This window comes from Haliotis rufescens, unplaced genomic scaffold, assembly GCF_023055435.1.
Source record: "Haliotis rufescens isolate VD_foot unplaced genomic scaffold, xgHalRufe1.0.p SCAF_17, whole genome shotgun sequence".
NCBI classification, from domain to species: Eukaryota; Metazoa; Mollusca; class Gastropoda; order Lepetellida; family Haliotidae; genus Haliotis; species Haliotis rufescens.
In genome coordinates this window covers 18,962,840-18,988,548 of record NW_025963857.1, presented here as the reverse complement: position 1 = coordinate 18,988,548, position 25,709 = coordinate 18,962,840, and the positions used below count along the sequence as shown (strand labels likewise).

The following is a 25,709-nucleotide window of genomic DNA, read 5'->3' as shown; positions in this document are numbered from 1 at the left end:
TGAAACGGATACCCTACAAGAAACTAACATGCAATATGCTTTAGCCTTTGTATTTTTGAAAACATTCACAATGCAGTTTAGAATGACATGTTGACGTCACCTGGTATTACAGCAACTGAGGTGGAAGGACATAAAGAAGGATGGGTTTTGAGCCTTTCATCTGTCGACGAGTTTGTTGTAAAGATATTTTCCAGCGTGAACACAATAATGCAGCCACCACACGCATCTTGAATAATTGATGGGCTGGCCTAGATGAAACGTCACACTACAATAATCACGGAGTGGAGACCCCCAACCCACGGCGTGTTGTCCCCCGATACACGACAGTGTTGACAGTATGCCGGAGCGGACGTCTACTCTCCCCCTCCGCGACAGCGCCGACCCTGAGGACATGGACAGTCCGGGGGTGAGGCGAGCTTTGTGGCCACAGGATTCAGGGTGGAGGAAAGCAATGTGGACAAGCAGGCTGGACTATATTTTGACCCTCGTGGGGTACACGGTTGGGTTAGGGAATTTGTGGAGGTTCCCGTTTGTGTGTCAAAGAAATGGAGGAGGTATGTACAGTATAGTGGAAAGTAACACAGCTGTTGTATAGATGAAGAGGTTCATTATGGTCATCGACCATGTAACTCAGTGCACACTGGGGTCATGTCGGTTTAGGGCCGCAGAATTTCTACTACGTTTTTGCTTCCTCATTCGGATGTAATTCGCTAACGCTTGTTGTAAACTCTCATATTGATGAGCTAAACACTTAAGCTGAATGACGAACCTGTCAGTGTCATGATACAATATGTTACTGGGTGTCCCACAAAGGGTCTGTAAGCTATTTATCACACAACTGACTGTGAATAGTTTTCACATGAATCATTCAAGAACTATTTTTATCGCAGTTTTACCCGCGGCGAGTTAGGCCGTAATATGAAAAGTAGTTTATGTCCATCCAATGCGATCAATAACCCAAACAATGCGATGTGACATTGGCGGGATCTCCAGTTCAGTCTTAGCGCTCAATAATAATATTGGCATTGCAGCGGCCATTGGCTTGTCCTGATTTATTATACATGTATGTAGTACAGAGAAAGTTTCAATGTTGACACGGGTCCCGGGAGGCATAACAACGCGCTAGTGAAAGGCTGTAGTGGGACCAGTGTCAACATTGCGTGAGGGTGGTGCGTCGGTGAAAGAGCGTGTGTTTCTTCACATGACTTTGCAATGTTTTACCTAATGACCTACTGTCGTAAGCATGCACTAGTTCATCCCATACACAGTTGATCGTGAATGATTTGTTTAGCTATGAATGCTGATATAATTGATGTGAGATGAAATTGTTTTTGTTATTCAGTTTCAGCAGATAATAGAGTGAGTGAGTTGGGTTTAACGCCGCTTTTAACATTATTCCAGTTATATCACGGCGTAGCACATCATATAACATGAGTTAGCAACTATGGAAATCGTTTATAAGATTACTATGCTAAACACACTAATCATACACAATTGTATTAGTATAGTTTCGTGACGAAGAGCAGACAATAATGCGATATTCCTGTAACACAAACACCTTTAATTTCTGATAACTGGACAGGAAGAACACCATGATAATACGTACAACCGTGTGACGATAAAAGTATAGGTATGTTATGTTTTTATTTGAATAAAAAATTACCTCCAGAGATACTTAGTGTCCAGTGTGTAATCTACGTTCGTGCCAGATGTTCACGCTGAATACCCGGGTTCGAATCCCAACATGGGTACAATGTGTGAAGCCCATTCCTGGTGTCCCCCGCCGTGATATTGCTGGAATATTGCTAAAAGCGGCGTAAAATCAAACTCACTCACTCACTCGTGCAAGATGTACAATAGATCATGGTTACAATGATACGACACGGATATAAGGTAGAGGACGGTTATTACGAACTATTTCAGAAGGCCCTGCTGCTTCATTGACATATTGCCATATAAACTTCACGCGAGTAACGAATTCTCTTTTAACGAGTTAACGGCAAGAATTCATCTGAGATCTAAACATCAATAGTTTCTGACGCGTGTAAGCAACTGATTAACTTATATCAGCGCCAGTCACCATGGTATCGAACTACTAACTTACCAGCATATATCCTATTACCACTGCAACACACTTACATAGCAGTGAAGCCACATTATCAGTACAACGGACGTGTATATACGTGAACAGCGTATCAGCACAACGCACTTATATAGGCATGAACACCCGTATCAGCACAATGCACTTATATATGCGTGAACACCCGTATCAGCACAACGCACTTATATAGGCATGAACACCCGTATCAGCACAATGCACTTATATATGCGTGAACACCCGTATCAGTACAACGCACTTATATACACATGAACACCCGTATCAGTACAACGCGCTTATATATATGTGAACACCCGTATCAATACAACGCACTTATATAGCAGTGAACACCCGTATCAGTACAACGCACTTATATATACTTGAACACCCGAATCAGTACAACGCACTTATATAGCAGTGAACACCCGTATCAGTACAACGCACTTATATATACTTGAACACCCGTATCAGCACAACGCACTTATATATACATGAACACCCGTATCAGCACAACGCACTTATATACACATGAACACCCGTATCAGCACAACGCGCTTATATATATGTGAACACCCGTATCAATACAACGCACTTATATAGCAGTGAACACCCGTATCAGTACAACGCACTTATATATACTTGAACACCCGAATCAGTACAACGCACTTATATAGCAGTGAACACCCGTATCAGTACAACGCACTTATATATACTTGAACACCCGTATCAGCACAACGCACTTATATATACATGAACACCCGTATCAGCACAACGCACTTATATATACATGAACAGACCGTATCAGCACAACGCACTTATATATACGTGAACACCCGTATCAGCACATCGCACTGATATATACATGAACACCCGTATCAGCACAACGCACTTATATATCTATTAACACCCGTATCAGTACAACGCACGTATACATACATGAACACCCGTATCAGCACAACGTACTTATATATACATGAACACCCGTATCAGTACATCGCACTTATATATACATGAACACCCGTATCAGTACAACGCACTTATATACACATGAACACCCGTATCAGTACAACGCACATATATCTACTTGAACACCCGTATCAGTACAACGCACTTATATGTACATGAACACTCGATCAGTACAACGCACTTATATCTACTTGAACACCCGTATCAGCACAACGCACTTATATATACGTGAACACCCATATCAGCACAACGCACTTATGTATACATTAACACCCGTATCGGTACAACGCATGTATATATACGTATGTTTCATTTATCTATTTCTTTCATGTATTTCAGAGGTATTTCTTTCGGGAGTATGTGAACGTTGTTACACAAGGGATATGTATTTGTGGAATGTATTAGAAATGCACCCTCTGTTTTACACCAGCTGCCTTCCTCATCCCCTACCTACTGTTCATGATGACAGTGGCCATGCCTCTATTCTTCCTCGAAGTAATCATAGCTCAGTTGTCTCGTCGCGGGCCCATAGGAGCATGGGGGCTGTGTCCCCTTATGAAAGGTAAATCACTGTATTCTTCCAGTTGGTTTGGCTGCCTAGCCGTTTTAGCCTAACTTTGCATTAAAATCGTTCAATATTGCCAGACTGGAAGGACATGTTCGTCAATTGCCAACGCTGCGTAACTGATGATAATATGTCATGGATATGAGAACGAATTTTGCAATGAACGGTCCCCTGATCGGAATAATATACAGCTTGTACAGTGAGACCATAATGCTTAACTTATATCTGTGACGGGTCTTGTTTTGTTAATTTTGGTAAGACAGTTATCACCCGTATCACAGTAACTACAGTTAACGTGAGTCGAATATTTTTAAGGGCGGTCGGGTAGCCGAGTGGTTAAAGCGTTCAATCGTCACGCCGAAGACCCGGGTTCGATTCCCGACAAGGGTACACTGTGTGAAGACCACACTGGTGTTCCCTGCCGCAATATTGCTGGACTATTGCTAAAAGCGGCGTAAAACTATATTTACTCACTCACTCGAATATTTTGTAATCGAATAAATGATTACTGAATGCATTGTTTCAGGAATAGGGATATCCCAGGTCATTGTTTGTGGCATGATCGTCCCGTACTACAGCATGGTGTTTGCCTGGGTCCTCTACTACCTGTACAGCTCCTTCTCAACCGTCCTGCCCTGGACCACGTGTGACAACTCATGGAACACGCTGCAGTGTGTCGTTCACAAAGACGCTGGGACCAATGTCACCGCCCTGTTGGACACCAATCTCACCTATACTGAGACGGTCAATGACACATTCCGGTCCTCAGCTGAAGAATTCTGGAAGTAGGAGACTTTAATTTGAAGAAACCTTCCCTGTTGTCAATAATGCATCCACCTTAGATCAAAAAGTTAGCATTGGAAAGATAGCAAAGACCATTTATAGAGTTATAGAGTAACAATTTAGTATTTTCCCTGTAACTCTCACGATTTCTCGTACCTATACTACGTACACCCGATTAAGTTGAGTAACACTCGATTCCTTCATATTACTATAGTTTTTTGGGAACACCCGATTCCTTCATACTACTATAGTTTTTTAGGAACACCCGATTCCTTCATACTACTATAGTTTTTTGGGAACACCCGATTCCTTCATACTACTATAGTTTTTTAGGAACACCCGATTCCTTCATACTACTATAGTTTTTGGGGAACACCCGATTCCTTCATACTACTATAGTTTTTTAGGAACACCCGATTCCTTCATACTACTATAGTTTTTTAGGAACACTCGATTCCTTCATATTACTATAGATTTTTTATGAACACCCGATTCCTTTATATTACTATAGTTTTTTAGGAACACCCGATTCCTTCTTATTACTTACAGGTCAGCCAGAAAATCGGATGCTCTTTAACTCCTTATGATTATGAAGGGTTAACTTCTATTGAGTAGTATATATTATGTAGATAATGAGATGTTTGTAGTATTTAGGAGGTAAATGCATTCATGAACACTTCTGTACATGTTGTGTTTTCAGACGGGACGTGCTTCGTCTATCATCCGGGCTAGATCATATAGGACCTCTGCAGCCCCACCTAGGAGGCGCCTGGTTGGCCTCGTGTCTGATAATGTTCTTGTGTGTCATAAAAGGAATACGATCTGTTGGAAAGGTTAGATATGGCCAGTAAACGTATATAACTTCGTTTAACCATGCCATTACGTTACTCTGTATTCTGATTGTTTCCAATTAGACATGTATAATCACAATTACCTGCCTCTAATTAAATCATATCGGCGTCTTTGTGAAACTAACATGCATGACATATAAAAGATTATCCTTTTTCTGACAGACTTGTTTCTCAATTTCTATTAAGCACTGTCAAATCTACAGGAAACACCTTTCTTCACAGTAGGCTTATTTCCTACTAATCACCAATGCCGTCAGCAATGCCATCGTTCCGTGTAGAGTAATCTCTAATCAATAGCATCATTAAGGATGTTATATTTTGTTAATAATACGTTAATAAAACGCAGCTTTTGACTCCTAAATGCAAATATCACGCATACACCATCCCAACCTTTATGACAAATATTAAGCGACAGAAACATTTCCATTATAACAAACATAAAATGCCGATGAAAGAGAATAACCAGTCCTGATTATCCGTCCAAACAAATTCAATTTGGAATATAGGGCAAAACAACAGTGAAAATTACTTGAATGGACCACTGAAAATCAGTGATGACACTAGGGATGCGTTGCAAAGCGCCAACCGCTTGCAAGCGATGTACAGCGATTCGCCTTACATCAGTGCGCTAACTTTACGCCGCTTGCAAGCGAAACAATCGCTGGCTGAGGTCGCTTCGTTGTCAAACCAAAATGGCGGCTGACTTTGACAGCGGAAGAAGAAATTCTTGACTGGATCAACGAGGAAATGAGCAAAGGCAGCTGACACCCCATCATCCTCGGTCGGATCCACATCTTCAAAGTAGTCATAAATTTGATCAGCTCGTCATCGAGCCTCTTTTATTACGTTCTTCATTACGTCAAGGCAACCAAGCGGTGGTTGCGCCGCCATTTTGGAAGAGTGCGCAAGCGCTTCGAACTGTTGCAGACCCCTGGCTGAGCGAGTAAGTTGCTTTCTCTAAGCGATTGGTGGCTTGCAACGCGCCCTAGGTGTTAGCGAAAAGGGTAAGCATGTCCTGTCCTACCTGTAGCTCCCGCTATCACACAATTTGCATAATAAATAAGTATATAGTGCCTGATGCCACACAGCAGCACTCCTGTCTTGCAACGGCGGTTATTACATAAGAAAGAAGAGTCAATTGTACGGGCATGTGTTTATGACTCGCTATGAAATATGATGATACCAGGTGTTCGCAAAAAAAGGTGAACGTATCCCGCAGCACTGCTTGCGCTCTTCACAAATACATGCAAACTCAAGTCAATTGTTCCCCTGAAAAACCCCACGAGAAATCTCTTACAAATGTGAAACTTACTTATATTCCCTTTGACGTTGCTGCTTTTTTCCACGGTAGACCAAATGAGGTTGTTTGTGGTTGCAGGTGGTGTATTTAACAGCGCTGTTGCCGTATTTCCTGTTGCCGGTATTGCTGGTGAGGTCATGCATGATGCCAGGTGCTCTAGATGGGATTTTATACTTCATCAGTCCGGACTTTTCTCAGTTAGCGAATTCACAGGTAAAGTTCACTGCAGATGACATATCCACAGAGATAGAGTTTCTTTCAGTTTTGATACAACCACAGGTAAAGTTTCCCCAATTATGACACATCCACAGGTAAAGGTCCCTTCGGTTATGACATATCCACGGGTATAATTCAACAGAGATAGTTTATTTCAGATATAATACAACCGGACTAAAGTATTTTCAATTTTGAGAACGCCTCCCTGGTTCCTATGGTAGAGCGTCTGCCCGGAGAGCGGAAGGTCGGGAGTTCGATCCCAGACCGCGTCATACCAAAAGACGTTAAAAGAGGGTTTTTGTTGTTACCCTGCCTGGGACTCGGCATTAAGGGGCTAAAACAAGGACTGGTCGGTGTTCATGTTAAACTGCGGCATGGTATATCAGTGGGCTAGCACTATAAAATCGGCATAAGTCCGAACTAGTACAAGCAACCACACATACACACACACCATGCACGTCACTACATACGTGCAACAATCTTGAACGCGACGTTAAACCCCATTTCACCTCTCCTCATTTTCAGTTATAAAAACATCCACAGGTTGGGTTCCCTTCCGATATGACCCGTGAAGATTCCGGGGTAGAATAGGTCTTCAGCAACCCATGCTTGCCGTAAAAGGTGACGCTTCTTGTCGTTAAAGGCGACTAACGGGATCGGGTGGTCAGGCTCGCTGACTTGGTTGATGCATGTCATCGATCCCAATTGCATGGATCGATGCTCACGATATCCATCACTGGATTGTCTGGTCCAGACTCGATTATTTACAGACTACCGTCATATAGCTGGAATATTGCTGAGTGCGGCGTTAAACAACAAACCGACCAACCAACCAAATCCCTTCCGATATTTCCCCGCAAATGTGACACATCAACGGGAAACCTTCCCGTCATTTATGACACATGATAAGGCACACTTCCCTTCACACATGACACATTAACAGATCTAATCCTTCAGTTATGACACCACCACATGCTGTGTGTTCTATAGTTCAGCCCACACGGGTACAATGTGTGCAGCCCATTTCTGGTGTCCTCTGTCGTGATATTGCTGGAATATTGCTACAAGCGGCGTAGAACCATACTTAAACACTCACTCACTCCATAGGTCGGTATGTTGTAGGTTTGGCTCGAGGCTCTGGTCCAAGTCTTCTTCTCGGTGGGTCCTGCATGGGGCGCCATCATCACTATGGCCAGCCATAACCCGCCTCATAACAACGCAGCATGGTAGGTGCTCATACATGAAAATACTTTCTTGCTCCTAAGCGAGACACAGAGATCGAAAACTATCCCAAGATAGGCATGTACAAAATGTCCATGAGTCAGGAAGGTGTGACTCAAGTTAAAGGCATACGTTAGGTGCCTACTGTTTTGTTTTGATCTGTTGCGCAGTAGTTTGAGTATACGTGAGAGCAAACTGATGTCACGACCATGTGTTTCGGTCTGCTTATTGCCTAACCATTTGTCTCAGTCACATTTGATCATAGTTACCGATGGCTAATGAGACATATCCATTATAACTCAGGGGCAAAAAGAAAGTATACCGAGTTTGTTGTTCATGTAATTGGAAATGGAAACAACTGTTGTTAAATTTGGTGATATCTATTTATGAACTATCGCTCATTCCTGCAACCCTCATCTGTTGCTGGGTAAATGTTCGGGAAAATAAAGTGGTTCAATAAAGACTGGGGTGAGAAATTAATTTGCAACCACGTGACACCTACCATATGTGAAATGTTGTAAATTTGTGCCGAAAAAAGCAAATTTGTGTGGGTGAACTAGTGTGGAGGTGAGGGTGAAAATCATCAGCGTTGACGTTTTTGCGAAGTCATTGTTTTTAGTTTTTAACAGATTGAAATAAAATATTAATTTTAAAAAATAAAAATTATTCTAAAAGCAATTTTTGAGTGCAGACGAAGCGCCAGTACAGTTAATCCTTGGGAATATATCGTTAATCTAAGATATTTTCAATTCACTATCAAACATGAAAATAAAAATGATAACATCAACAGAGATGTGTAGTTTTCTCTCGCCTCGGTTAACATGCACCATCATATCAAAATGTAATCTGTTTTTATCTTCCAAACCTGGCTTCCACAGGAGATGTCGCTTGTGTGAGATGAATTAATATCTCCAAGGAAATACCCACTACAATCAAAATTACATTACAAGGCTTTGCAAACCAATGTGACCAATGACATCACTAATCGTTCAGCCACTGAAGCTGGTTTGCTTTTAGCCTTTAACACTCGGAGAACTGGCTATTACTTCTTACACCCTTGAAAAGTTGGAAGAATGATTTTGGATGATAAATATAATCTCACCCTTGTGCCTTTTGATATCAGATATACCAAAATACACTCGGGTGACATTCTCTAAAAGCCGGGTGTCAGTGAAAAGTTTACTATGCAAAACTTTAAACTGATGTGTATGTGCCAGTAGCATAAAATCAAGAAACGTTACATTCGTTTACCCCCCCCCCCCCCCCCCCCCCATCCCCATCCCCATCCCTTTGAGATAGAGAAGAAAATTATAACAATTACATAACACAAAACGCCACACGGAAGAATTTAATAAGTTTTCAAGTTTTCAATAAGTTATCTTAGTAAAAGTATGTACCGTTGAAGCATATTTGAGCATAAGTGAAATTGCAATGCACTTTATCATAGTAGATCTTCCACTGTACATTCAGGGATGCATTCATAGTAACCCTGGTGGGGGTGGTGACCAGCCTGCTTGCAGGAGTTGTGATGTTTGCTGCTCTCGGCTTCCTGGCAGCTGAAGTTGAAACACCCATATCGCAAGTGATTTCCTCAGGTAAAGGGAGTGTTCTATGTTGTGAGATTTTTTTCATATGAAATTGAAATACCTAAATCGCAAGTTATTTGATGTTATTAATATAAGTGAAATATATCTCTCATACCGCGTGCGTGCATGCATGCGTGCGTGCGTGTGTGTTTGGAGGGTGGCGCGGAGGGTGGGGTGGGGATGTACGGGATTTGTACCGAGGCTGGACATTTGTTCGGCTACAGCTGCACACCCACATCCAGTATATTTCAACTAAACCAAGGCCTTATCTCCAGGTCCAGGGATAGGATTCGTCGTGTACCCAGAAGCCCTGTCCTTACTTCCGGTTCCACAGTTATGGTCGGTCCTGTTCTTCCTTATGCTCCTCGTGCTGGGAATCGATTCCATGGTAAGACCATTGAGTGAGTTTAGTTCAAGGCCACTTTGGCAATGGTAAGGAGACAGTCATAAGACAGAGGCTGTGAAACTATCCTTTACGGTCACCAGCAGGCACTACGTTACTAAGACCCGTGTTCAGCGGTCCAAACATAATTTTCACCCGCATTTTACATTTTACTCTCAATGGAATCTCTTTCGGCAGATAATCTGGCGTTGACGTTTTATATTTGAATGACGTATGTGCCAAGTGGCTCAGGCGCCGTAATTCCCTGTAAAGAACTGAGTCCCTAATTAGAATCTAATGAATAAAGGCGTTCGAATACCATATATGCCCTAGTGATTTTTGGTTTGTCAGCACCACAAGTAGTAGAAAAACTACGAAATGATGACATTAAAAGGGATCACTGCAATCATCAAAGGAATCGCGTGTCGACAAAAATGTCTGCATATTATCATATCTGGAAAAGAGTTAAACGTATTCTGGACTTATGTTGTCTCCATGTTGACTTCAGTAACCCTGGGTCTTAGTATATATATCAGATACTTCTTACCAAGACCCAGTGTTACTGAAGTCAGTATATATATGTTGGTGCTGGCTATGGCAACTATATGCATGCTTATTTAAGCGTTAGCACGAGCTAGAAGCCTTGCCCGTCCGACAGCCTCAACTCTGACGGCATTGATGTTTTAAGATGACATGTATGAGAGGCGTTTGACGAATTAACAACCGTTTGCGTCTTGGATCGGATGTACTCGAACGTACAAACTGCCGCAGTACAAATTAATACGGATGGTTGGGGTTTCCTTGAAGAGATCTCCGCCTCTCATTTCTTTCACTGGTAACCGGTACTCCAGTAACCGTCGGACAATGGCTGCCATTCCTAACATCTGCGCCCAAGACATGCCTATAATATTGTCCAAAATCTCATGTCAATACAATCCACAAACACTCGATGAAGCACTTGGCTGTTATATTTAAGTTCGGATGTTCTGAAGTGTTTTCTGATAATTATCCCAAAGCCTCGACTGTAATAGTCGGGTGGATATCCTAAACTATCGAAAAATTCACAAACATGATTCTTAAAGTAAAATGCTACCCACTTTTGTCCACGTGAATTTGATGCATCTGTGTTCACCACACATACCCATAATCTACGATGAGTAGGTATTGTCTGTTGATAGATACTTTGTTGGGTGTCCCTCGCATATACTCCATACGTGTCTGGGGAGTACTGGGTCACTGTCAATAGCACACAAGAGCTGTTCCTTGTTCATGTTGTTGTTGTTGTTGTTTACTTGATAAACAAGTTACATACTTAATCCACCTCAATCAGACCCGGTGTTTGTGCCAACACCATCAGATTGACAGTGCTGGTGAGTGGATTAAAATTGAACTTCGAGCCTCAGGTTCCCTGATTTCAACAAATTAAGATAATCGTCATCATTGCCTTTGTGCTCTCGCCACGTGAGGGCCCCTTCAAACAAGTTCACAGAGATAAACAAGTTACATACATAATGTCGTCTGCATCAACCGGTCTACCTGGAACACTGACCCCATCTAGATACAGTCCCACTGTTTTGATGATCGAGCCTTGGAAGTTGAACGGGTTTTTAGACTCGGAACCGCTCACACCCACTTGACGGACAAACCCAACAACGACCCGAGTTGGACAGTTGTCTTGAAATAAGTTATCATGTGTGTAAGCAGCCTGTGAAGCGCTTACGCTTGCTTGTTTCAGCGACGTTTTCATGCAGGGGTACAACGCATTAGCTTTCTCAAACTGTTTAGAATGTACCAGTGCTCATTGATTTCTCAGCTTGCAGACTTTCAGGTACACGTCTTGTAGTTCTATCTTGTACTCTTTTTCACTAGCTCCGTACATAAGCGTAAAATGTGGACTGAATCTGGACAGTTTGATACTGTCACTGACTCCATTCACTGAGTGACGATTGAGATTAAACACATCTTCCAACAGTGGATCCGACATGGTTACTGTTTTGCTTCCCGCAATGAATGATCCTCGATTGATGAGACCATTTCCTTCAGTAAATGGATCTGTGGAATCAAGGAAAACCTCCATTACTCGAACTGACCAATTGACCTTGAAGGTATACCGCTATCTGCGGCCATAATGCTTGAAGAAACAGATTGACAGGGGCCACATGCACGTTGTTCTCCAGTTCTGGCCCAGGTCTTCAGGACCAGTGAAAATCTGGGATAGAATAGGTTTTCAGCAACCCATGGTTGCTAAAAAGGCGACTCTGCTTGTCGTAAGAGGCGACTAACGGGATCGGGTGGTCAGGTTCGCTGACCTGGTTGATGCATGTCATCGTATCCCAATTGCGTGGTTCGATGCTCAGGTTGTCAATCACTGGATAGTCTGATCCAGACTCGATTATTTACAGACCGATTGACATATAGCTGGAATATTGCGGCGTTAAACAACAAACATACAAACCCATGCCATCAACGTGGGTGACTCTCAGTTTCACACGGACACGAGATCGTTTTAGATCCAGGTGATCACCCCCTCCATTAGAGATGAGAAATTGTCTGAAAGTGGTCGCACATTCACAAAAAATGTTGTAAAATACTCGTCTGATGAGGAGGCATTTCGAAAAGGTCTAAACTGGACGGTAAGGCCTCGCTAAAGTCTTAGTCAGTCAAGACGGACATGTTGACTAATTTGAATATACCCCTTATTCATACTGCAGTTGTGTCCTTGAATTGTAGAGGTGATGATATGATCTTACCCTCACGACGCACTTTCTTGGTTGTGGTGGCACGGGTGGCCCAGTCGCGATTCGCTGTGCAGAGTTGCATCCCTTGGACACGCAAGAAACTTATGATTGTGGGTTCGAATCCCGGTTCGCCCCGATTATGTTTCTAGGTTTGTCAGCACCATACCCGTGCTCGTGGGTTTCGACGAAGTGGTAAACGTCTGAGACCTGCATCACTTCGGGCTTTCCTCCCACATTAAGCTGACACGCAGTGATATCACTGGAATACTGTTAAAAGCGGCGTAAAACCAAACTCACTCACTTTACGTTTTAAGGGCGCAGTTCTGTTCTGTGATGCCTCGGCTCTGTCGACTATGTCCTGATTGAGTGACATCACTTCCAATAGCTGTACACGTCGCTATATAAGTGCAATAATCTTGGACGCGACGTTAAACCCCATTTCACCTCACCTCCAATAGCTGTATTAGATTTCTGTTTTGTTGAGATTTACTGTTTAGGAATGATAGTAAGCATGGACGAATGGGTGAGTGAGTATGGTTTTACGCCCGGGTCTTCGACGTGACGGGCGAACGTTTTAACCACTAGGCTACCCGACCGTCCCGCATGGACGAATGTTGGTGACTTTTCTTTATGTTAGAATGAAATGATTTTCTCGTGCCGTTCTCGAAGTACTGAATGAACCTCTTGGGGTCATCAATGTCCAATTTCCTTTCGCTTTTTGGTTAGCCCTGGAATGGGTAGTGGCGCAAGAAAAGTGACATGTTCGCATTCTCTTTGAAGAATGAAGGATGAGTACTTGAGGCACGCCTTATATTGATTCCGATAAAGGCTGTATCTTCTGAATCACGACGATATACCACATTGGGTTAAAGCGACAGTTAGGACCATCTCTCAAATCTACCCGTCTTAAGTTGGGGTGCATAATCTCATTGCGGAGGGTACTTAACATTCCACCTACCATTGCGGAGGGTACTTAACATTCCAATCTACCATTGCGGAGGGTACTTAACATTCCACCTACCATTGCGGAGGGTACTTAACATTCCAATCTACCATTGCGGAGGGTACTTAACATTCCAATCTACCATTGCGGAGGGTACTTAACATTCCACCTACCATTGCGGAGGGTACTTAACATTCCACCTACCATTGCGGAGGGTACTTAACATTCCAATCTACCATTGCAGAGGGTACTTAACATTCCAATCTACCATTGCGGGGGGTACTTAACATTCCAATCTACCATTGCGGAGGGTACTTAACATTCCAATCTACCATTGCGGAGGGTACTTAACATTCCAATCTACAATTGCAGAGGGTACTTAACATTCCAATCTACAATTGCGGAGGGTACTTAACATTCCACCTACCATTGCGGAGGGTACTTAACATTCCAATCTACCATTGCGGAGGGTACTTAATATTCCACCTACCATTGCGGAGGGTACTTAACATTCCAATCTACCATTGCGGAGGGTACTTAACATTCCACCTACCATTGCGGAGGGTACTTAACATTCCACCTACCATTGCAGAGGGTACTTAACATTCCAATCTACCATTGCGGGGGGTACTTAACATTCCAATCTACCATTGCGGAGGGTACTTAACATTCCAATCTACCATTGCGGAGGGTACTTAACATTCCAATCTACCATTGCGGAGGGTACTTAACATTCCAATCTACCATTGCGGAGGGTACTTAACATTCCAATCTACCATTGCGGAGGGTACTTAACATTCCAATCTCCCATTGCGGAGGGTACTTAACATTCCAATCTACAATTGCAGAGGGTACTTAACATTCCAATCTACCATTGCTGAGGGTACTTAACATTCCAATCTACCATTGCGGAGGGTACTTAACATTCCAACCTACCATTGCGGAGGGTACTTAACATTCCACCTACCATTGCTGAGGGAACTTAACATTCCAATCTACCATTGCTGAGGGTACTTAACATTCCACCTACCATTGCGGAGGGTACTTAACATTCCAATCTACCATTGTTCGTTTGTTGATGTAATACAATTGCAGCGATTCCATTTAATGTCATCATTTCATAGCTTTTCTATACCACTACCATACTCATGTCGTGTTTTTCACCAACGTAATAACGTCTGAGACTTGCATCATTTTCCTTTCCTCCCACATGAAACTGTCACGCCGCGATATTGTTACCGTCCCTCACTGCATGCCAAGTCCTCTACGTGTTCGTACGTGCACGAATCATCAAATAGTTCCACTGCCACGCATTGTTCTATTTTAGCGATGCTCATCTGGTGGTGTTGATAAGGGTATCATAATATGAATTGCATTGATTTATTGAACCAGTCCTATCACGCCACTGCAGTGTTTGTCAGTGTTATATAGAATGAGCAATTGAGATAGGACCAGGGGATCTAACGTAATGGCAACGTAACGGTGAATGAATAGAATGAGCAACTGAGATAGGAGTAGGGGGTCTAACGTAATGGCAATGAACAGCTACGACAGTGTGTTGGGGTTTGTCTAGTTTACGACACGAGCAGTGAAGGAATATTCCATCGTTTCGTGTAATTGTTTTATTCGATCCCTTATGCAAGTAACGCATGGCTCCTAATTGAAGATTATGTAGAAATATGGCCAGAATGCAACGTGATGACGTAGCGACTACAATATTTTTATAATTGTTTTTTTGTTTGCAGTTTGTTACTATGGAGACAGTTGTTGTGACACTGGAGGAACTGTTTTCCCGATTTCTACCCGACACCAAGTGTCTCCATGGTCTCCTGGCGGGGGTGTATGTCATCCTTGTCTTCGCTCTGGGTCTACCACTCACCACCAGCGTAGGTCACCTGACGCAGCGTGTGCGTGTGTGTGTGTGCGTGTGCGTGTGCGTGTGCGTGTGCGTGCGTATGTGTGCGTGTGCTTCTTATTCAATGCCACTTACAGCAATATTCCGGCGGCATGTAAATTATCTAGTTAGCCCGAGCTCAACGTGCCCAACGATCCAAGTGAATGGAGTGAGTATGGTTTTACGCCGCTTTTAGCAATATTCCAGCAATATCACGGCGGGGGACACCAGAAATAGGCTTCACACATTGTACCCATGCCGGGAATTGAACCCGGGTCTTCGGCGTGACGAGCTAACGCTTTAACCACTAGGCTACCCGACCGCCCCCCCAACGATCCAAGCTCTCGGGAAACGATGACACGATATCAACCAAGTCACCGAGTTAGACCGTCTGAGCCTTATACGACCAACATAGGGAACCAATTCTAACCCAGAAACCCCATGGAAGGAGCATATCAATGCTCCGTGGGGATCCCGGATCCGATTAGGTAAAGAATACCTCATCCTTGTCGTATGAAAGGGCTCTAAGGGGGATCGGGGGATCAGATACTGTGACATGTTGCCTGTTTTCGTGTCACAGTTTCCAGACGTCGTGAATCGTTGATCATGCTTTCAGTCACTGGTTTGCATGGTACAGGCCGGTGGCATAATGTTGATGCGGCGTTGAACAACATTCCTTCACCCGCACGGTTCAGGTAGTGGGGTTCGTCACCGTTATGGCCGCTTCGCGACATCATACAATACACTGTAAATGCTGTGGTTACATCCTAAACAAAACTACAAAACCCTCTCCATATTCCATAAGAAATCTCAACCAAAAACAGAGTCGATTGTACGATTCCGACTATATTATTTTCATATAAACACAAGCCAAACTCGTTCCTTGTCCCATAATCTAAACGGTTTTCGGGCCTAAATATATTTATACCTTAAACATGTTTAGAATTCTTTTGTTTAGAATTGTATTGATATCTAAACACTTAAGGAGACCAGAATCCCACTTTTTAGTATTTTCCCCACAGTTTCGTGTTCATGTGCTTTACACGTATAGAATCTAAACATATTTAGGTTTTAAACACAATGCTGAACATGTTAAGGAAGAGCAGAGAGATCCAAGCTCACGTGTGTTTATTCGCTCGTCACGTCAAAACCTGTGTTCGATTCTCCACTCGCGTACAATGTGTGAAGCCCATTTCTGGTGTCCCCCGCCGTGATATTGGTGGAATATTGCTACAAGCGGCGTAAAACCATACTCAATCACTCACTCACACATATGTTTATATTCTGAACCTGTTTAGATAATACGTGCCAAATATTTGGAATGTTCATTTCAGGATTTTATTAACACGTTTAGAGCTAATCATGTCCAACTTGTGTTTAATTCAATAACTCTTTACAGGCGGGGTTTAGACATTGTGACATTTGGGGCATGAACCCACTTTGTGATGAGGGAACGGCGCATTAACCTAGGGATCACTGCTACGTACATACAGCGTTGTGTAAAGCATGCAGTTGTTAATAAGATTTCTTGTAGGGAATTGGCACTGGAAGTTCATCAAGAACCGGTAATTGCCATAATACGATGATACATGTCCCCTGACAATAATGGTATTGGAATAAGTGAGTGGAAGATTCGTCTAAATTGCACAACAGACTTCTGTTGTACGAGGAGGATTTGTAAGCCAAGATTTGGTTTTATTGCTAAGGCGGTCCATATGTGCAGAAAGATCGATTTAATTCCATGTGGTGGTGTAAGCTGCATGGTGCTGTTCGTTGCGAGAACATAGAATAATCACAGGTCAAAAAATGAGTTACACATTTAGTGAATGTGCGCGTAGGAGTGAGAAATTCGCAGTGTAGAGTTGCCTCCCTTGCGCGTGCCAGGCACCTATGACCATGGGTTCCAATTCAAGATTCACTCTTAGCGTGTGTCTTGGTTTTTCAGCACCATACCGGTGCTAGTTGGTTTCATAACAGTGGTAAACGTGGAAGACTTCGCTCCGACGATCCACTCAAGTCAAGCCGACATGCTATGGTGTAACTAATATATTGTTCAGACCAAACTCACTACAGTACGAAACGTACTGTTTGATCGAGATGCCCTTATGTCCCCATTGAAACTACTTCAACCAGTTCCAACATGGATCCATCCAGATATCTGCCGAGATGATCCATGGAAGCCTCCAGTCTTGTTTTAGTTTTTTTAGTTTAAACATATTTTTTTCTGATGGAAAGAATTGGGCACAAGATACCACTACTTAGAATGCCCTCTCCCATTGATTTGCATGCTTGCTTATACAGCTAACTACGGTTATAACGAACACCGCTTATAACGAACTGACGGATATAACGAACTTACTTTTTTGGTCCCGACTATCTGCCGTAGTTATACTATATATATGCTTATAACGAACTACGGTTATGACGAACTAAAATTAGTAGTCCCTTTGAGTTCGTTATAACCGTACTTTACTGTATATAAGTAATAAAGTAAATGACAGAAAAGAAAGAAGCGAGATAGAGAAACGTATGTCACATTGCTCACTCAAACCATTTTGCTTTCTTTATACATCTGTGTACACCCCTGAACATGTGCACGATTAGATTAAGCTTCATTGCCAACTGGCATGAACTCAATATTAACATCAAGTATCTATCACACCAGTCATGTTGTTGATGACGGTTACCATGGCGTACATTCGGTTGCCGAGAAACCGGGCATCTCCCGCTTAATGTTATAAATCAATTCGCCACTTTCGTTCTTTGGGCGTGACAAACTTAACGACAGACACCAGAAACATATTACGTGTTCTCGACGTGTCCTTTCATCCAGATGCCTTTGTCCCGTGCCACAACACACAGGGCGCGGTCGGGTCTAAAAGTACTCATGGAAATGAAAAATACCTGTTTTGCTGGATTTAATAATCGACACAAAGCATTACGTAAATGTAAATACGAAATAACAAAACAACTACTAGTCTGGATTTGCTAGTTTTATCTCAGTGCTCAATACAGAATGTACTTTACAGGAGGTAATTTTTAGGCACTTTTAACATTCAAAAATAACACTAAATCCAAATTGACATGGCAGAAACAGGCTATAGGCATTATGCAAATTAGCCTGGAAAAAAGTTATCAAAACAACAATAAAAATAACAGCTATGTTTATGTACATAATAATAATGACATGTAAGTTGTTGTTTGAGAAGGGAATATGTTACTTTTACGTTCTGATATTTTGACGATGATTCACTATCCCACAATGCCACTCACAAATCACTAACCACTGACAAATCACATGCACGTGGGTTTCAAGCACCTGTTTTCACCTGTCGTCAAGGTGTCATAGGTCATGGACATTCACCTTGAACTACTAACACCTGGTTATGCTCAGTTTCACAATAGTCTGTTTTGTTCATATTTTTACACACTTTTACGTGTAAAAAGACATAAAAACCAAGGCCCAAGTACTAATTGAGTTGTTTGAATATTTATATATTTTGTATATTAACTGCATTTATTTAAAATCTGAGATAGAAAAAAAACAGTTTTTTTTCATTTCCGTGAGTACTTTAGTTCCTCGTTTTGCGATCTCAACGCTCGCTTATAATAAAAACCTTTGATACGCTGTATTTGTGCCAAGGCCCAATTAGTACTAATTGAGTTGTTTGAATATTTATATATTTTGTATATTAGCTGCATTTATTTAAAATCTGAGATAGAAAAAAACAGGTTTTTTTCATTTCCGTGAGTACTTTAGTTCCTCGTTTTGCGATCTCAACGCTCGCTCGTCACAGCCTTATTTTAAATCATTATGATGACCTTCACGCTGTTGTTCTTGCTGTTGATTCTGCGCCAGGAATTCACCGGTTATTGTGAACGTGCATTTTAAGCAAAGAAAACTGACGTAACGTTTGGGTCATTATGCAAAAGTTTAGAGCAAATATGTCTCAACCATAACATGGTTTAAGTCACAGAAATCACTCGAATCTGTTTATTCCGCCACACTCAGCAGTATTCCAGCGAAGTGACGGCGGTATGTAAATAATCGAATCTAGACCAGACAATCCAGTGATTGACACCATAGACATCAATCTACGCAACTGGGGTACGATGACATGCATGAACCAAGTCAGCGAGCCTGCCCACCCGATCCCGTTTGTAGTCTCTTTCCACAAGCATGGGTTGCTGAAAACCAACTTTCTGTAGCGGTTGTTTCCGGAAGTTAAATAAACAGACTCTCATAATTTCTCCATGACATATTTCATTATATAGGAGTTGCGATAGTCACATCCTAAGATGCACATTTGAATGCCAGTATGTGGTTAACAGAAAGATTATGTTTTCAGGGAGGGATGTACATATACCAGCTGCTGGACTCACACGTGGCCGCGGTGTCCCTTCTCCTTATCGCCTTCCTCGAGTGTGTCGTCATCGCCTGGTTCTATGGTACGTTTGTGTGTACCAGAGCAGCACACAATGCACGATAGCTATGTCTGAAATAAATCCAGATTATGCTGGTGTAGCAGGGGCGTGGAGTCATCCCACAGATGACATCCTTACCTTTTCAGCTTACTGACGGGGTTAACCTATTTGGTCATGTGGACAAGGCGTCCGACCTCGGATCAGAAGGTCCGTGGTTCGAATCCCATCGCGGGACTCGGAAATTTTATGGTCGCTACTTGCTTTAGGGGATTGATGTCCACATCATGTAGTTGATGGACGCGTTCAGATGATCGATGTTGTGGTGTCATTGTATTTTATATGCGCTTCTTTCACATGTGACAGTCTTGGTGGTTTGATTTTGGGACGCTTCGAGCAATAGCTCGCTGATCGGCCGTCAAGTATATGGCCAGACCAAGGGTAGTCGTTTGAAGGGATCCTTTTACCTGATGCAGTCAGCACTGGGGTCTGCTTTCAGTATATGTTACGTTATCAAGGTGTCTATATACATGAAACAATGCTTCTTGTTATAACAAAAACGCGATTCATGTCGTTAGTTGGCTTGTTCAGGTGTTGTGTTACACTTCAGTCAGCAATATGCCAGCTATATCATGGCAGCATGGCAATAGGGTCTAAGCGATATAATATAAAACATTTGTTGATATTATTTATGAGAAATGTGCCACCCCGTCGGGGTACGATAAGACCCAGTTAATCAAGTCACCGAACCCGACTACCCGAACCTTCTCACTCGCCACATGCGCCAAAGAACACACAGAACCTATTTTAACCCGTGTCTTCGTGGTGGACAAACACAGACATGACTATCGTCATATATCAACAATATATCTCCAGGAGTTATTGTCAAGCAATTACTATATGTCCTTGTTTAGCTGGTATACTATTGACTGCGGCCTTAAACAAACCCACATTAGTATTGAGTGAGAAGCGGAAAAATAGACCATCGGATATATTTTTTTTCATGAGCCACACAGAATGTCGCTTATTGACTATAATATTCGCGACCAATGTATTATGAAAGCAATGAAAGCTTGATCTACATTGCACGTCCAGAATACATAAGTTGATAGCAGTGTTATAATTAATGATTACTTTTATGTTTCCTTAGGAATCCGTCGGTTTTCGGTCGATGTGGAGTATATGCTTGGCAGACAACCACCCGTCATATACAAGATACTGTGCTGTTTTGTCACACCCACGCTCCTACTGGTAAGTTCAAGGTCGAGACTCGGAAAGATTAAATGACGAAAAACACATCAACTTGAAAAGTATTGGAAACACTGTTCCGGTAAGTTCTCTAAACACTGTTCTGCCAGTAAGTTCAGTAAACATGTTTCTACCATTAAGTTTTTGCAAACAATGTTCTACCAGTAAGTTCTGTGAACATTGTTCTACAAGTAAGTTCTGTAAACACTGTTCTACAAGTAAGGTCAGTACAGTATTACTAGTGTAAGTTTTGTGAATCACATTTTGATAGTAGGTTCTATGAATACTGTCTTACTGGTGTTCAGAGAATACTGTCCTGCTGTAGCAGATTATGTGAGGACTCTCCTACTGGAGTAGATTCTGTGAATACTGTGCTGCTGGTCTCAGTTCTGTGAATACTCTCCCACTGGAGTAGATTCTGTGAATACTGTGCTGCTGGTCTCAGTTCTATGAATACTCTCCCACTAGGGTAGATTCTGTGAATACTGTGCTGCTGGTCTCAGTTCTGTGAATACTCTCCTACTGGAGTAGATTCTGTGAATACTGTGCTGCTGGTCTCAGTTCTATGAATACTCTCCTACTGGAGTAGATTCTGTGATTACTGTGCTACTGGTCTCAGTTCTAAGAATACTCTCCCACTGGAGTAGATTCTGTGAATACTGTGCTGCTGGTCTCAGTTCTGTTAATACTCTCCTACTGGAGTAGATTCTGTGAACACTGTGCTGCTGGTCTCAGTTCTATGAATACTCTCCAACTGGAGTAGATTCTGTGAATACTGTGCTGCTGGTCTCAGTTCTATGAATACTCTCCCACTGGAGTAGTTTCTGTGAATACTGTGCTGCTGGTCTCAGTTCTGTGAATACTCTCCTACTGGAGTAGATTCTGTAAATACTGTGCTGCTGGTCTCAGTTCTATGAATACTCTCCTACTGGAGTAGATTCTGTGAATACTGTGCTGCTGGTCTCAGTTCTATGAATACTCTCCTACTGGAGTAGATTCTGTGAATACTGTGCTGCTGGTCTCAGTTCTATGAATACTCTCCCACTGGAGTAGTTTCTGTGAATACTGTGCTGCTGGTCTCAGTTCTGTGAATACTCTCCTACTGGAGTAGTTTCTGTGAATACTGTGTTTCTGGTCTTAGTTCTATGAATACTCTCCAACTGGAGTAGATACTGTGAATACTGTGTTTCTGGTCTTAGTTGTATGAATAATCTCCAACTGGAGTAGATTATGGAAATACTGTGCTTCTGGTCTTAGTTCTATGAATACTCTCCTACTGGAGTAGTTTCTGTGAATACTGTGTTTCTGGTCTTAGTTGTAGGAATACTCTCCAACTGGAGTAGATTATGGAAATACTGTGCTTCTGGTCTTAGTTCTATGAATACTCTCCCACTGGAGTTGATACTGTGAATACTGTGCTGCTGGTCATAGTTCTATGAATACTCTCCTACTGGAGTAGATTCTGTGAATACTGTGCTTCTGGTCTTAGTTCTATGAATACTCTCCCACCGGAGTTGATACTGTGAATACTGTGCTGCTGGTCATAGTTCTATGAATACTCTCCTACTGGAGTAGATTCTGTGAATACTGTGCTTCTGGTCTTAGTTCTATGAATACTCTCCAACTGGAGTAGATTCTGTAAATACTGTGGTTCTGGTCTTAGTTCTATGAATAATCTCCTACTGGAGTAGATTCTGTGAATACTGTGCTTCTGGTCTTAGTTCTATGATTACTTTCCTACTGGAGTAGATTCTGTGAAGGTTCGGTGAATTCTGATATAATGGTGTTAGTTCTGTGAATACTGATATACATGTACTGGAGTAGATTCTATAAATACTGTCCTACTCGAGTAGATTTTGTAAACACTGTCCTACTGGTGTAAAACGTGAATACTTTTGTACTAGTGCGGGTTCTGTGAATGCGGATTTAATGGTGTTAGTTCTGTGAATACTGACCTGCTGGTGACGGTTCTGTCACTACTGCTTTACTGGAGTAGATTTCGTGAACACTGTCCTACTGATACGTTCTATTATAGTTCTGTTCTATCAATACGTTCGAGCCTAATACTGCTCATCTAGGGTTAATTGTACGAATAGTATCCACTATAAGGTTCTGGGAACACGATTCAACTAGGAAGGTCTGAAGAAACTGTTTCACTGGAAAAGTAAAAAAATACCTTTCTGTTGTTGAGTCCGCAGACAATTGGCTCCCGATTATTTCTTAAATTGGGACTAGGCTCAACAGACTCTGATGTGTCTGTTTAAGAAAGTTACAGGATTGGGATTAATCTTCAAATTGCCCGTATGCAACTTTATATTGAAACAATGTCTTCACATCACTCTTAAATACGGGGATCTAGCAGTTTACCCCTTTTACCATACCATGACATACAAATCACATACTCATCAATATACCGCTCAGTTGAACAATACATCTTGCATGGAAGACACATATTGTTTAAATCCTTATTAATATTTTCTTCACAAAATCATTATGTGTGTCATTAATGCTCAATTACATCTCTCCACAGATTGCCCTTGTTGTAACGCTGATCACCTTTAAATCACCATCATACGGGCACTATATATATCCTCCATTCTCTGTCATGATTGGCTGGTTCATCGCTGTTGTTTCAATAGTGCCCATCCCTGTTACTATGGTAATACAAGTTGCAAAACGAAAAGGCTCGTTGCGTCAGGTAAACATGATACTGTTCTGTTTGTTGCATTTGATAATTTCGAAAAGTTTATAGTCGTTTCGTTCTCGTGAGTTTACACAAACACACACATCTTCGACCTCAGCCACGTTTTGCTTTCTTCAATAATCTTGTAAACTTCAAAACTGTTAAAATGGTGTTAATCCTCAACGAAGCAACTCATAGCCATTGCAAACGGAAGTACGTGAGAATAATGCTGTATTATGATTTTCTATCGCAGCTGTATATATGTTTCTACTTCCAGAGAATGAAACTGTCATTGGCTCCTGATTCGGGATGGGAAATGTCCACACGGCGTATAAGAGCTGAAGAGTATGACCTTTGGCTCGGAGAAAAAATATCTGTTCTGGAAAATGCACGTTTTATATTCATAAGGGAGAAACCGGTGTGATGATGTTTTTTTTAATAATGTACATAACCTTCTTAAGCAATGCTATCAAGTCGAAACAATGCGACCATTAGGTACCTAAGAAAACATACAAATTTATGGATAACAATTTCTGCCTCATAACATTTAGCAACGTTTTGATGTACAGTCTTACGGCCCAGTCGGTTGTGACCTTCATCTCACTTTTAGATACGGAAACACAAGCCTAAAAAACGTAGAGTGTTGAGAAAGATTTCAACCTTCAGCTACCTGTCCTGATGTTCTACCTACAAATATATACAGTGATGTCGACGTTAGAAGGATACAAAACCATGGTGCCCAGGGAGTTTGCTTCTTTGGCGAGATTTCTTGCTACTATTCAGTTTGATCATTCTGGGTCAGTGAATATTGTTGAAGAACAGCAACCCCTACCAAGTTGCCCGACTCCCCATTGATCTCGGTGTCTTAGGTTTTGTACCTCCCAATCTGTTGACTGACATTGGGAGAGTAACCGGGTTTGCTGCCAGGGATACAGCCCTTCTGGCAATCTGGGTAATGCATATATATAAGGTTTCTGGGTGTGTGCCCCTTTTTCCCTTGTATGTATATATATTTTTTAAATCGACTTTTGAACGCGATGCGTTCCGATTTGTTCCAAATTGGCGATGCATCTATTTTCAAAGTAGTATGTATGTAACCCGATGAGGAATTCCATTTTTGATGTCATGGTTTGCATGGAAGGTGAGGAATCCCCCATTCCCTTGTATGTATATAAGGTTTCTCTCTGTGTGTGTGTGTGTGTGTGTGTGTGTGTGTGTGTGTGTGTGTGTGTGTGTGTGTGTCCTATTCCGTTGTATGTGTATAAGGTTTCTGTGTGTGTGTCCCCTTTTCCCTTGTATGTGTGCTAGGTTTCTGTGTGTGTGTGTGTCCCCTTTTCCCTTGTATGTATATAAGGTTCATGTGTGCGTGTTTATGTGAGTGTGTTTGTGTGTGCGTGTTTGTTTGAGTGTGTGCGTGCGTGCGTGCGTGCGTGTGTTTGTGTGTGTGTGTGTGTTGTTTGCCTTTCTTCATGATATCGATGGCTAATAATTGTCAATGATCCCAGAAAAAGGATGTCTGTGCATATTCTCTAACTGTTACGTAATTATTTCTGTTATTTTACATTGTAAGTATTTGATGTTTTAAGTAATAAATAGTGCATTTAGTTTGGTTTGTTTGTGTGTCACATTCACCGTAAATGCATGCGACCTGCTCCATAGTGTTCCACTATATGGACGGTCGTAGTGTGAATCCAGACTATCCCAATCATTACGTATTCATATATGCTTTCGTAATGGGTTCATAGAATAACGCGTTAATATTGCATTGATATAATGCATTCATGGTGTAATATCAAACCCGTTTATGCGCTCG

The 25,709-nt window shown here is 42.0% G+C and overlaps 1 protein-coding gene across 1 annotated transcript; it reads left to right on the top strand.

Moving 5' to 3' along the window:
* Nucleotides 1-25,501, top strand: LOC124138001 (sodium- and chloride-dependent glycine transporter 2-like). The gene is made up of 13 exons (XM_046504503.2): nucleotides 1-554; nucleotides 3,495-3,626; nucleotides 4,156-4,414; nucleotides 5,113-5,245; nucleotides 6,642-6,776; nucleotides 7,902-8,005; nucleotides 9,471-9,595; nucleotides 9,862-9,974; nucleotides 15,395-15,535; nucleotides 19,893-19,992; nucleotides 21,116-21,216; nucleotides 23,744-23,911; nucleotides 24,174-25,501. Exons 1-13 carry the CDS (start codon nucleotides 338-340, stop codon nucleotides 24,318-24,320), a joined length of 1,875 nt encoding a protein of 624 aa, XP_046360459.2. The 5' UTR covers nucleotides 1-337; the 3' UTR covers nucleotides 24,321-25,501.
* The last annotated feature ends 208 nt before the right edge of the window (nucleotides 25,502-25,709 follow it).